The sequence below is a fragment of the Chrysochloris asiatica genome, unplaced genomic scaffold, assembly GCF_000296735.1.
Source record: "Chrysochloris asiatica unplaced genomic scaffold, ChrAsi1.0 scaffold00092, whole genome shotgun sequence".
Classification (NCBI taxonomy): domain Eukaryota; kingdom Metazoa; phylum Chordata; class Mammalia; order Afrosoricida; family Chrysochloridae; genus Chrysochloris; species Chrysochloris asiatica.
The window spans coordinates 6816652-6830659 of NW_006408610.1; the positions used below are offsets into that span (position 1 = coordinate 6816652).

The following is a 14008-nucleotide window of genomic DNA, read 5'->3' on the forward strand; positions in this document are numbered from 1 at the left end:
GTCTTAATGACTTTTTACTCTCTTCATGTATGATGTTCTTGATGTCATCCCACAATTCTTCTGGTCTTCGGTCTTTAGTGTTTAATGCATCAAATCTGTACTTCAGATGGTCTCTAAATTCAGGTGGGATAAATTCAAGGTTATACTTTGGCTCTCATGGCCCACAGTGGTAGTCACCATAAAATGAAAACTCAATTACTGTCATAAACCCAGACAAACGTTCAAGAATTTAGCTTCAAGAACTGAAAGTGACTTTCTTGTAGTTACCCTGTTTGCATATAGTGCAGAGAAAAGTTTTCATGTGTTCCCAAATTAGGAGCGAGGCAGATAAAGTTAGAACTCTTGAAATAATTGTAAACTAAATTTATAGTAGCATCCAGGCTTATCATCCTTTAACTAAACATGTTCCCTATTAAGGACATCATCATAACAACAGCACAGTGAATGATGAAGTAAAAGAATTTTGATACACTGGAGAACAGTGTTCAGTCATACATTTATGTGATGAAATATTTGATCATACAGGATTTCTGGCTAATATTGGACAGGTTTATATTATTAGAGGTGTTACTAACATCATACTTCCCTTATATGCAAACGTTGTTGTTAAGCACTGTTGAGTTGGTTCTGACTCATAGCGAACCCTGTATAGGGTTTCCAAGAAGCAGCTGGTAAGTTTGGACCGCTGACCTCGTGGTTCAAATCTACTTTAAGGTCCAGTGCTTTATCCCACAGCGCTGCACCAGGACTTCAGCTTTAATTTTGAGAATAAAACTGATTGTGCAAGTTGGAGAGTTAGTCTTGAAAGCTCATAATTACGAGTTGGTGGCTTTTCGTGCTTCTTAATGCCTATAGCCCTAGAGATAGAAAACGCAATCACATTTGCTTGATGTGTCAAAGTACAAAGTAAAGGACTAGAAAGTCAGTTGGAAATTTAGTAGGAAAGTCATGCAGCTAAGAGCCTCTAAATGGCTAAACCCCCAAATCATAGTATATACTTTGCCCACATTCCTTGTTGATATGTAAACTGTAAACTTGTAAACTGTTTGTAGGTGAGACACCTGTATATCTGTTAAAAAAGCGGTGGAGACTAAATTGGAGTTAACTCTTGAAAGACACACCTGTAATAGGTGAGATTAGCAATTTAGCTGCTCTTTTGACTGAGAACATTTTCTACACTGTTCATAGCTTGTTTTGGGGAGAGCTGAATGAAGTGTTACTGGCTTAGCATCCCAGGAGATTAGAGATAGAAAAAGACAGAGAAAAATGCTTGGCTACAAATTTTCCAAATTTAAATAATTAAAAAGTATGTAGATCAAGAAAAGCACTTAACAATAAATACAAAAGTAAACCATGCCTATTCTTATTATAGCAAGCTAGATGTTAAAAACCATCAAGAAATCTTGAAAAAAAAGCATGGTATGTTAAATATAGGGAAACAATGATATGATTAGCAGCCCACTTATTAATAATAATGCAGGCCAAAAGATACCCCAAAACTGTTTTTAAAGTCCCCAAACCCAAAACCTCTAAACCCTACATTTCATTTAAAGTGCCAAAAAACAAAAACCTCCAAACCAATGAATTTCTATGTTATAGTTTCAGTCCAAACAAGTTAATTGTCTTTTAGAAGAAAAATCAATAACCTTCAGAAGATTATAACAAAATCTAGTTTGGGCACAAAAATCCAGTTTTTCTACAGTGTGTTATACATAGTGTCCAGTTTTCAGTTAGCAAAAATATATTTTAAAAACGAAGGTGGTAGAGCCATTTTTTCATGGAACGTCCCATTCACTTGGCCTAGTAATGTGTTTAATGCTTTTTTACCTCCTAGTAGATTGCATAGTTCCTGGGGTACTAAAAGCTTGTAAACAAGGCACAAGTGATGGATTCATCTGGGACAACAGAAGGAAAAGGAGGGTCAGCATTACTCGTACATTACACTGATGAGTCAATTCCAACTCAGTACAGCTATCTGGAATAGAGTAGAACTCCATAGGGTTTCCAAGGTTGTCATTTTTATGGAAGCAGACTACCACATCTTCCACCGATCAGCTGGTGGGTATGGACTGAATAGCCTTGCAATTAGAAGCCAAACACTCTAATTACTGGGCTTCTTAGAGTCAGCAGTAGGAGGAGGAAATGGAATGCTTGTGTAATCATCTCCATGAACAACTTCCTCATTTGCCATGAGATTAGAACTCAATAGTGCTCAGCTACTATTATTAAACATTTTAATAAAAGATTCTATAGGAGAATGTTGAACAAAAGGAGAGAGGATGCAAAACAGAATGTCAAATTTTCATGAACCCTGGCCTTTATAGAGCCATCAATGCTGGATTAACCCCTGAAACTATTGCTCTGAGACTATCTTTAAACCTTAAACCAGAAATATCCCTGAAGTCTTAAAATCAAACAGTTGTTTAGTTTAACAAGTAAAAACTAACAGCCTTGAGCATTATGATTATGCCCTTTTAAGATCTAGCTATATGGGATCAAAGTATGGCATTGTAGTATAAGCATTGGACTACTAGCCACAAAATCAGCCGTTCAAACCCACCAATCACTCCACGGGAGAAAGATGAGGTTTTCTGTTTCTGTAAACATGTACAGCCTCAAGAACCCTCTACAGGGTCACTCTGAGTGGGAATAGACTAAGTGGCAATGAAAGCGAGATTTGGCATCAAATTGACGACCGCCACTTGAAAGATTAGATAGGAGCTTCCATGGGCAGTGAGTTTATGTTAACCATGGAGGAATAACTCAGGAAAGAAGGGTGAGAATGGTTGTATAATTCAAAGGCTGTAATCAGTGTCAGTGAATTGTGCATGTAGAAACTACTGAATTGGTATAGGTTCTGCTGTGTGTTTATCAACAAAATAAAAGATTTTGGTTTTTTTTTTTAAATGAAGGTAAAATACATTTTTCAGACAAGTGGAATAAATTTTCATGTGCCAAAATTTATATTTCTTATTGATTTTGTTTCCCCAGCTGTTTAAAAAGTAAAAACCCTTCTTAGCTCACAAGTCATACATAAATGGGCAGCAGGTTTGATTTGGACCCTGGACTGGAGTTTTGCTGATCCTTGTTTTATAGGATCCAGAAATAATATATAGAAAAATATAAAGGACTATACATATTTTAAGGAGCTCTGGTAGTGTAGTGGTTACGAATTGGGCTGTGAACCACAAGGTCAGCAGTTCAAAACTACCAGCTGCTCCGCTGAAGAAAGATGAGGCTTTCTGCTCCTGTAAAGATTTACAGCCTCAGAAACCCTGTACAAGGTTATACTATGAGTCGGAACCAACTCCACGGCACACAACAACAACATACATATTTTATTTCCTTCTCTTAATGAGTCGTAACATATACATGATGATTAAAGCAGAAGTTAAGACCTTGTTTTAGTGTTTTAAAGTATCATACTCTGTGATTTGCTACCCTTTAAAAGGCAGAGGCTAATTTCTCTTCCCTTAAGTGTGTCACTCTCTTCTAACAGATGGAATGTGGCAGCAGTGATAGTGTTTGGCTTTTGAGATGAAGGCATTAAAGGTGTTCATTCTTCGTTTAGTTTCTGGAGCTCCCACCTTCTCTCCACAGTGGATGTTCTCTAAGATTTAGCAAAAAATAATAAAAATCATGGAATGGAGAAAATCTGAGGTTCTAGGGAATATGAAGGAGCTCTGGTAGTATAGCGGTTACAAGTCTGGCTGCTAACCTCAAGGTCATCAGTTCGAAACTACCAGTCGTTCTATGGGAGAAAGATGAGGCTTTCTGCTCCCATAAAGATTTACAGCCTTGGAACCCTATATAGGGTCACTATGAGTTAGAACCAACTCCATGGCATATAACCACCACCACCACCAGGGAACATAAGTTGTAGCAGTCCTTTCAGAAAGATTAGTAAGAGTCTTGGAAAGGAGAAGAACTAAGATGATACAAGAAAGGGAGAGAAGTATAGAATGCAAGACTCTCACTACTGTTTACACCCATCCTTCTGGTCATAGATCCAGTCTCAGGGTAGTGGGGAATATGATGCTTATCAAGAACTTGAAGGACGAGCAATTGCCAGAAAAGGGTTGTAGAATGATTTTACCTCACTACCCCTTGCCATGCTGATAGTGCCTGCCTCAGTGTCCCTGAGGCATAGTGGAGGTGGGGTGTGGTTGTGTGCCATAGAGTCATTTCTGACTTACAGGATTTCTGAGACTGTAATTCTTTTACAGGAGTAGAAAGCCAAATCTTTTCTCCCAAGGAGTGGCTGAGGGATTCAAATTGCTTACCTTGCGGTTAGCAGCCCAACACATAACTCGCTATGCTTCCAGAGCTCCTTGAGGCATTAGTGTGGTTACACAAGTGGTTGAAACCTTAAGGCATATTGTCTGACCAAAACAAAATTGGATTAGAAATCATTTACAGAAAGCTATCTGAAAACCCTCAAACACTTGAAAAATTTAAAAAACACAGAAATAATTCATTGGTCAGAGAAGAATTCATAAGGATTGGGCAGTAGTGTTTTGTTCTGTTGTGTATAGGGTCTCTATGAGTCGGTACTGACTTGATTACACCTAACAACGACAGCCTGAGAGTATTTGAATCTGAATAGTAATGGAAATACAACATATGAAAATTTTTAGAATGCAGCTAAAGAAGTGTGCTTAGAAGAAAATATATAGCTTTAAATCTTTATATTAAGAAAAAGCTCAAAATCAATCATTTTTCACTTAAAAAAAAAAGAGCATGTTAGACCCAAAATAAGTGAAAGAAAGTAAAGATTAAAGTCAGTGAAATACAGCAGAGTAATCAAAAATGAAGGAAATCGAAGTTGTTTTTTTTTTAAATAAACGATGAAAGTGATAAATATCTTACTACACACAGTCCATTGGAATCCTAGTGTGTAGGATAAACACTGGACTGCTAACCACAGGGTCAGCAGTTCAAACCCACCAGCCACTCCTTGGAAACCTTATGTTGTTGTCAAATGCTGTTGAATCAGTTCTGACTCCTAGTGGCCCTGTGTAGGGTTTCCAAGGAGATTCTAGTGACTTTGAACCACCGACCTTTTGGTTAGTAGCCCAAGTGCTTATCCTACAGCATAAAGAATAAAGACAACAATTTTTACTTGTGGGAGAAAGATGAGGCTGCCTCCTGTAAAGATTTACAGTCTCAGAAACCCTAAGGAGCAGTTCTTCTCAGTCCTTAGAGTGTCACTATGAGTTGAAATCAACTTGATTGTAGTGTAAAGTGGCTATTGGATTGGACAGTACAGTTTTATTTTTATTTTTTTATCTGAAACTTTTAAATTTTATTTTGAATTGAGTGAAGGTTGATAAAATAGATCATCAGTTTTGCATTCTACAAATCATATGCTTTGTTTCATCTCAGTGATTACAATCCCCTTCATGTAACAACAGTTATCCCATTTCTTCCCTGTGGTTCTCAGTTACACGTATAGGGTGTTTCTGGGAGTCTTGTTGTGATGCTGTAGGATAAGCACCTTCTGAATTTTGTCCTTAGGTAAATGCTGACCTTTGGATCTTGCGTGGTTGATTATTCCGTGGTGAGCATATCTTACTAGTGTTGTTGTCCCCCCTGTAGACCTGTCTTTCACTTAGGGATAGCATAGTTTAACCATACTGATCAAGGAAAAAAAAGATAAGACACAGAAACAAATATTGAGAGTGGAAGATTGGGCACAATTACATATGCTGTAAACATCAAAAATGTGAGGGAATATTATGATGAGATGGAAAAATTCCCTGAATGTTAACAAGTTTTCAAGATTGACCCAAGAAGTAACAAAATTTGAAAAGATTTATTATTAGCAATAATATTAATGATAATCAATTAGTAGTAAAATCGCACAAAAAAATCACAAATTCTAGGCCCAAAAGCTTCAATGGTGAATTTTATTTAAAAAAAAACTTTTTTATACAAAAGAAACATTTTGGCTGTACCTCTTCCAACACAGATTTTTTGGTTCTTCTGGCAGTCCATTTACTTTAATTTTCTTTCTAACACCATAACTCAAATGCATCAATTCTTCTACAGTTTTCCTTATTCATTGTGCAACTTTTACATGCTTCTCAAGCTATTAAAAATACCATGTCTTGAGTCAGGCACACCTTAGTCTTCAAACAGACATTTTTCCTCTTGAACACTTTATTTTAAAGGTCTTGTGTAGCAGATTTGCCTAATACAATATGTTGTTTTATTTCTTGACTGCTGCTTCCATGAATGTTGACAGTGAATTCAAGTAAAATGAAGTCTTTGACAACTTCAATCTTTCCTCCATTCATCATGATATTATTTACTGGTCCAGTTGTGAGGATTTTTGGTGTTTTTTTTCTTGGAGGTGCAACTAATACTGAAGGCTTTGGACTTTGATCTTCATTAAGGTATTTTAAGTCCTCTTTCAGCAAGCAAGTTTGTGTCAAACGCATATTGTAGGTTGTTAATGACTTCTGCCAATTCTGATGCCATGTTGTTCTTCATGTAATTCAGCTTCTTGGATTATTTGCTCAGAATATAGATGGAATAAGTATAGTGAAGAAATACATCCTGGCACACACCTTTACTGATTTTAAACTATTCAGTATCCCCTTGTTCTGTTCTAACGATTGCCTCTTGGTCTATGTACAGGTTCTTCATGACCATAATTAAATGTTCTGGGTATCTATTCTTCACAGTGTTATCTATGGGTTGTCATGATCCACCTAGTTGAAAGAAAGCCTTTGCATCATTAATGAAGCACAGATAAAACATCTTTCTGGTATTCTCTGCTTTCAGCCAAGATCTGACGTCAGCAATGATATCCTTCCTTCCGTGTCCTCTTCTGAACCTGGCTTGAGTTTCTGGCAATTCCTTGTCAACGAACTGTTGCAGCTGTTTTTTAATTATCTTAAGCAAAATTTTACTTGTATGTGATATTAATGATATTTTTCAATGATTTCTGTATTCTGTTGGGTCACCTCTATTTTGAATGGGCACAGATATGGATCTCTTCTAATCAGTTGGAAAGGTAGCTGTCGTCTTAATTTCTTGGCATAAATGAATAAGTGCCTCCAGTTCTGCATCAGTTTGTTCTAAGATTTCAATTTGTAGTCCATCAACTCCTGGAACCTTGTTCCTTGCTGTTGTCTTTAGTGCAACTTGGACTTCTTCCTTCATTACCATTGGCTCTTGATCTTATGCTACATTTTGAAATAGTTGAACCTTGAACATTGACCAGTGACTCTGTCATCTTCTTCTATTTTTTTTTTTTCCTTAAATGTTTTACTGTGAATCGAGTGAAGGTTTATAGATAAGATCATCAGCTTTACAGTCAACAAATCATACAGTTTGTTTCATCTCAATGGTTGCATTCCCCTCCATGCAACAACAGTCAACCTGTTTCCTCCCTGTGGTTCCTGTTACATTCCACGCACCTTCCTATTCCTTCTCAACTTTGTCCTTAGGAAAATGTTGCCTTTTTTTGATTTTGAATGATTGACTATTCCATGATGAGTATACCTTAACTAATGCTGCTGTTCCCCCTTCCACCACCTATAAACCTATCTACTGCTTGACTGAAAATTGGGCCACGAGGATAAGTTCATTTCCAGATCTGAAGGATGATTGAGGGCCATAGTCTCAGATTCCTCCAGTCTCTTTGTGACCAGTAAACCCAATCTTTTTATTATTATTATTATTAAATAATTTTGAGTTGTGTTCCACATTTTCTTCTAATCTCTCTGGGACCCTGTAATGTGTTCCCTATCAGGGCAGTTGGTTATGGTAGCCAGAATCCGTCTAGTTATTTTGGTCTTAGAGTTGTGGAGACTGATGTTCACATGTTCCATTAGTCTATTGGAGGAATTGATTGATTCCAAACCTCTTCAGTTCTTATTACTCTTCTTTCTTCCGCTCATGGAGACATCAGTAGCTGCCCTTCAGACGGCCACTCATGAGCTTTCAGTATGCTCCTCACCCAAGTAGGATGTAGAACATTGTCTTTGTGGACAATGTTATGCCAATTGTCCATGGTCCCCTGAGCCTGCAGCCCCATAAATTCATTGTCTTAGGATGTTTGATAATATAAAGTTTTCATCATTTTGTCCACTGTGTGCTCTACCACATTCATAGTTGTGTTTGCAGGAAGGTAAATGCTCATGTAAAAATGCCTCTTTTAAACTCTTGTGTATTTGTGGGATATATAAATACATATATCCCACTGTATCTCCCTTACCCATTTAGTCTATGTTCCAATCCATGTATCTACACACACAACACTGTTGTTCCTGAGGTTGTATATAGCACTATTTTCCTCTATCCCCTTTACCCCATGCAAACCTCCCTGCCTTCACATATCTTCATTATTCTTCTGCCACCTTCCCTCTCGTATGTTGCCCTCCCAGTCACTGGAGCTAACATGTGTCTACCCTCTAGCCAGTGAATTACTCTGCCCTTTCTCCCACCTCTGGTAACCATCAAAGAAAATGTTTCATTTTGCTTGGAAACCTTTTCTTAAGCATTTACAATAATGGTCTCACACAATATTTGTCCTTTATGATCAACTAATTTCACTCAGCATTTTGTTTTCTAGGTTCATCTAAGTTATGAGGTGTCTTGCAGATTCATTGTTATTGTTTAACGTTGCATAGCATTCCATTGTGTGTATGTACCAAAGTTTGTTTATCCATTCATTCATTATTGAGCACCTAGGCTATCGCCATTTTTTTTGTTATTGTGAATAGTCCTGTGATAAACATTAGTATACATATATCTACTTGTGTCCTGGCACGCATTTCTTGAGGATATATGCCACTTAGAGGGATTGTTGGGTCAGACGGTATTTCTGTTTCCACATTTCTGAGGAAGCACCACACTGTTCTCCAGCGTGGTTGAACCATTTTACAGTCACCCCAGCAGTGTGGGGAGTCCTGGTTTGGCACTGTGCGCTAATGCGCTCTATTGAAAAGTCAATTCAAATCACATGGTCATCGAGTCAAACTCACCAGCTGTTCCTTGGAAACCCTATACAGGGTTGCTGTGGGGTCAGAACTGACTCTTTGATACTTAATAACAATAATCAATGTAGGAAGGTCCCGGTCTCTCCTCACCCTCACCAGCATTTGGTGTATTTTGTTTTGTTTTTAAACCTCACTGTAAATACTGGTGTTTTCATCTTTGGATGCTTCCTGTATCATCCAATACTTTGCCCATGGAATCGTTTATATTGCAAGTCAAGGCTTGAATTTTTTCTTCAGTTCTTTTAGCTTGAAAATCTGAACATATTCTTGCCTTTTGACTTTCCAACTCCAGGTCTTTGCATATTTCATTGTGATAATTGACTTTGTCTTCTCAAGCTACCCATTGCCTTGGTTAGTGGGGAAGGATTTGCCCTACTTTGAAATTGTTGACATTCTTGAATGTAGAGATTTATGTTTTTTCATTATTCACATGTGTGAGCTTTGAAGTATTTGCTTCATCTTCATTCCTCTCATTTAGACCCAGCTGACAGCTGAAATAAAACCTGAATCAGAATCACCGAGCTAAGCTACCCTTGAATTCTTTTATGTTTAACTTTTTGATGAAATGCTAGATTGTTTTGCAAAGTTGTTGCACCATTTTATATTCCTGCAAACAGTGTATAAAAGTTCACTTTCTTCACCTCTTTGCCACACTTGTTACTTCCCTTTCTCCCTCTTTTTTTTTTTAGAGTATGTGAAGTGGTATATCATTGTGAGTTTGATTTGTATTTCTCTAGTGACTAGTGAAGTTGATCATCTTTTCATTTGTATATTTTCTTTGGAAAAAGGTCTGTTCAAGTCCTATGCCTGTTTTTAATTGAGTTGCTTTTCTTTCTGTTTTTGAGATTACTGAGAGAGTTTGTTGTCTGCAGCTTTCCAGTGATCGTGAAGACGTATTTAAATATATTTTATTTTAGGGGAAAAAAAACTTGTGAATGTATGAACTGGAATCCTAGTAGCAATATTTTTTTTATTTGCCTTTATAGTCTAGGCAAATAAAAATCACCCTAATCAGATATGTGATTGGATAATATTATCTTTTATTCTTTATATTTTCATGTTGTTGATAATGTCCTTGATGCATAAAAACTTTTTTAAGTGCAAGTTTACAGGGTAGATCATCAGTTTTACATTCAACAAATCATAAACTTTGTTTCATTACAATGATTATAAATACCCTCCATGTACCATCAGTTAACAGTATTTCTCTCTATTCATTTTAGCTCTTAAGAGCACATTCTGCAAGTCTTCCTCCTGGCTGCCAGCTCTCAGTCCTCTCTTTCCATGAATTTAGAGTCCTTAGCTGCTCCCTCTCTCCATGTCCCCATCTCTGCCTCCATCTCTGCTGCTTCTCTGGACAGGGGCCCGCATTCCACTTGTGCTCTTCTCCCTTTATGGTCCTAGGGTTTTCTGTTTCTGGACTATAAGATTAACTACTCCCCCGTTTTTGTTGGAAAACTTCTACCTTTACAATTGTGACAGTCAAAATTAGTTATGATAACAATGACTATTACCGCAGAATGGCTGGTTGTTTCGAACTGCTGATCTTGCGGTTTGCAGCCCAGCCCGTAACCACTACGCTACTAGAGCTGCTGATTCCAGGGATGGGTGGGGTAAATGAGCAAGGAGTCACTTCAGATCTGCGTGCTTTCAATATAGGGGCCTAGGATGGCATAGTTGTTCGGGTGAGTGCAGTTAACTTTCTCAGTGCAGGGTGCACTTCTGCCTGTCTGGACATGAGTGCAGAGTTGCTCCTGCTTCCCTACACCAGGTGATGGGGGCTTTGGGTGGGAATGCTGCTTGTTTTGTTTCATTAGGGCTGTGTATGTTTTGTGAGGACATCAGTGATCCTTAATTCTTTATGTCTACTGTGTTTGTGCATTATTTCCTTCCACTTAGCACTTATCCCAGTTGTTCAGCTTTTCCTTTGATGCCCAGGGTTCCAGAATTCTCACCTTTATCTAATTCACTTGTTTTTTCTTTGGTCTTTGTTTTAAGAGGTCTGTGACCACCTCCTCAACTTCATTCTTTTGCATATAAATATTCAGTTGTCCCAGGAACATTGTTGAAGACTTTTTCTCCCATAGAATTGTCTTAGCACCATTGCTGAAAATCAATTTCTATAAATATAAGGGTTTATTTCTGGACTCTTAAGTTTTATTCCATTGATCTATTTTATATTCTTCTTCCAGTACCAGACTGTCACAGTTAGTATATCTTTGTATTAAATTTTAGAATCAGGATGTGTGAACCCTCCATCTAAGTTCTTATTTTTCAAAATTATTTTGGATCTGTGGCTTTCCGTATTATTTTTAATATCTATTTGCACATTTGTTTTTTAAAAAGAAAACTGAAGTTTTGTTTTTTACACTTTTTATTTTGATTTTCATGAAGGTTTACAAAGCAGAAGAGCAGAATATTTTCCTGTCTAACAAATCATATACACTTCATTTCATCCCATCCCACTTCCTCCTTGTTTCCTGTTTCCATTCCTCTTTTTCCCCAACCTTTCTGAACTTTGTTTTTGGGTAAATGCCGTTCTTTTGATCTCAAGTGGTTGACCATTCTTTGGTGGGCATATCTCACTATTGTTGTTGTCCCCCACCTATATTCCTATCTACTTTTGGCTGAACACTGAGCCATGAGGGAGAATTCAGCTCCAGACTTGGAAGGTGACCAAGAGCCTTAGTCTCAGGGCGCTACCCATATCTGTCTGAACCATAAGTTTGGTCTTTTTTTCTTTTCTTTTAATTTTTAGTTTTGTTCCACATTTTCTCATGCTATATCCAGAATCTTCCAATGTGGTACCATTCAGACCAGTTAGTATGGTTAGCCAGGCACCATCTAGATCTTCTGGTCTCAGGGACGTAGAGACTGATGCTATTGTGGTCTGTTAGCCCATTGGACTAATTGTTTCCAAGTGCCTTAAGTTTTCATTGCTGTTCTTTCTTCCTCCTAGGGAGAGGTCAGTAATTGCACCTTAGGGCAACTGGCATTTTAACAGTGATTGCATTGATGTATAGATCAGTTGGAGAGTGTTGCTATTTAAGAAGCTTTCCAATCAGTTATCATGGAGTGATAGCCTACTTATTTAGATCTTCTATTCCTTTACATTTTCTTTTGTAATTTTTAGTGTAGAAGTCTTTCACTTCTTTGTTAAATTTACTCCTAAATATTGGACTCCGAGTCCTGGTGTGGCGCTGTGGGTTAATGCGCCAGACTGCAAATCCATTTGAACTGCAAGATCGGCGGTTCAAGCTCACCAGCTGCTCCTCGGAAACCCTATACAGGATCACTATGGGTCGGAATCAATTCGACAGCACTCAACAACAACACTGTGTGGTGCTGTAGGATAAGCACAGGACTGTTAAACAAATGATCGATGGTTCAAACACACGAGCTTTTTCTCAGAAACCCTTTATGGGGTTGATATGAGTTGGAACCAACTCAAAGGAACTTAACAATAATTATAAATGGACTTGTTTTGTTTATTGCTAGTGAAATAAATACTTTAATACTTATTTTTATATCCTGTAATTTTTCTGGACTTGTCTTTTATTTCTGATGATTTATTTTTTGCGTATGTCTTAGGATTTTCTATGTACAAAATGTGTCATCAACACATAGCGACGATATTAATTTTTACTGACACATGTTTCTTACTTGTGTCAATGGTTTGTGTATGTGTGCTGTGAAAATTGATAGCCTTATGCTTAAATTTTCTTAAGTCAGTTTGTCTCGTTTTGATTCTCATTGTGCTTAAATTGATCTTTAAAATCTGTAGTTCATTTTAGGACTAAATTTGTTGCTAAAAAACCTTACAGAAGAGTCAGATTAGAAAATGTTGTATTTTGTAAGATAGAATTTATATGCTTCTAGACCATTAGCATAGTTTTATATTTCACAATGTTCATGTTGAAATGAGAGAATAAATAAGATTTAATTGTATTATTAAAGTCTCTAATTCAGTTCATTGTTAGCCAAGTCATATGTCTAAGTGACAATCATGGAAATTGGTTTGTATCAAAATCTTAACTACATCAGTTGAAGCACTCTAATGTAGTGGTTTAAGATCGATTTATTTGACCTGAATTGAGGTACTCATGGAAAGATAAACTACTGTTTACATCTTCCACATGTATAGAAGATAATTGAAGTATATTAATTTCACTTGTCCTTAGAAAAAATGTTTTATGTTTAGTTTTTCTTAGCACTGATTTTTAAAGTTATGCTTTTGATATGCTAGGTATAACCCGGAAAAATCCCAGAACACCTCTGTCTGATCTTCAGGGCATGAATACTCTAAATGAGAAACACCAACAGTAAGTATGTTTGGTTTCATGTTTTCAAGGACGTATAGAAGAAGTAAGTAGAGTTTGTGTTAATATTTTTATAAATGTCTTTTAGGAATAAAAGGACAAATATTGGTTTGTTTTTTTACTATAAGTTTTTAATTTTTAAAACTCTATAAATGCTAAAATAGCAAGATTATAAGTTTACAGTTAACAAAACCAGTAAGGCTGAATTGTTCAAGATCTCTTCTGACTCTGTGGCTATTCAGTTTTAAAGAGTTGTCTCAGAATAATTTTAAATGAATTCATGTTTTCATTTCTGAGGCCCTTGTTATATTTTATGTTTTTTCAAACTTTCAGTGTAATTCTGCTTATGTCAGTAGAGAGAAGCCTCATTAGTATATATAGTAAATTGAGTCATTAAATTTACATCAAACCTTTTCTTGGTGACTTTGGTATCCAGTATTTATGTTTTACCAGGTTTAATGAAGAAGTCTCAAAGGGGAATCTGAGAAGAAGGAATATAAATAATTTTTTGAGTTTATAAATAAAACTTCTTTGTTCTTTGCACATACTTTTATATTACAAATGTATTTTATTTGAGCACAAGAGCGTACTTTCTGCTTTATAAACGTGAAGAGAATTGACCTCCTTGTCCTACACAGTAGCTAATTAGGATGGTCTGTATTTAAATTATCATAGAAT

The 14008-nt window shown here is 36.7% G+C and overlaps 1 protein-coding gene across 1 annotated transcript in view; it reads left to right on the plus strand.

Annotated features, from left to right (window-relative positions):
* Positions 1 to 14008, plus strand: part of MYO9A (myosin IXA) — a 352098-nt gene that overhangs the window by 200130 nt on the left and 137960 nt on the right. The window contains exon 16 of the mRNA XM_006866530.1: positions 13258 to 13333. Coding sequence (XP_006866592.1) covers positions 13258 to 13333 — 76 coding nt within the window. The remainder of the gene's footprint in view (positions 1 to 13257; positions 13334 to 14008) is intronic.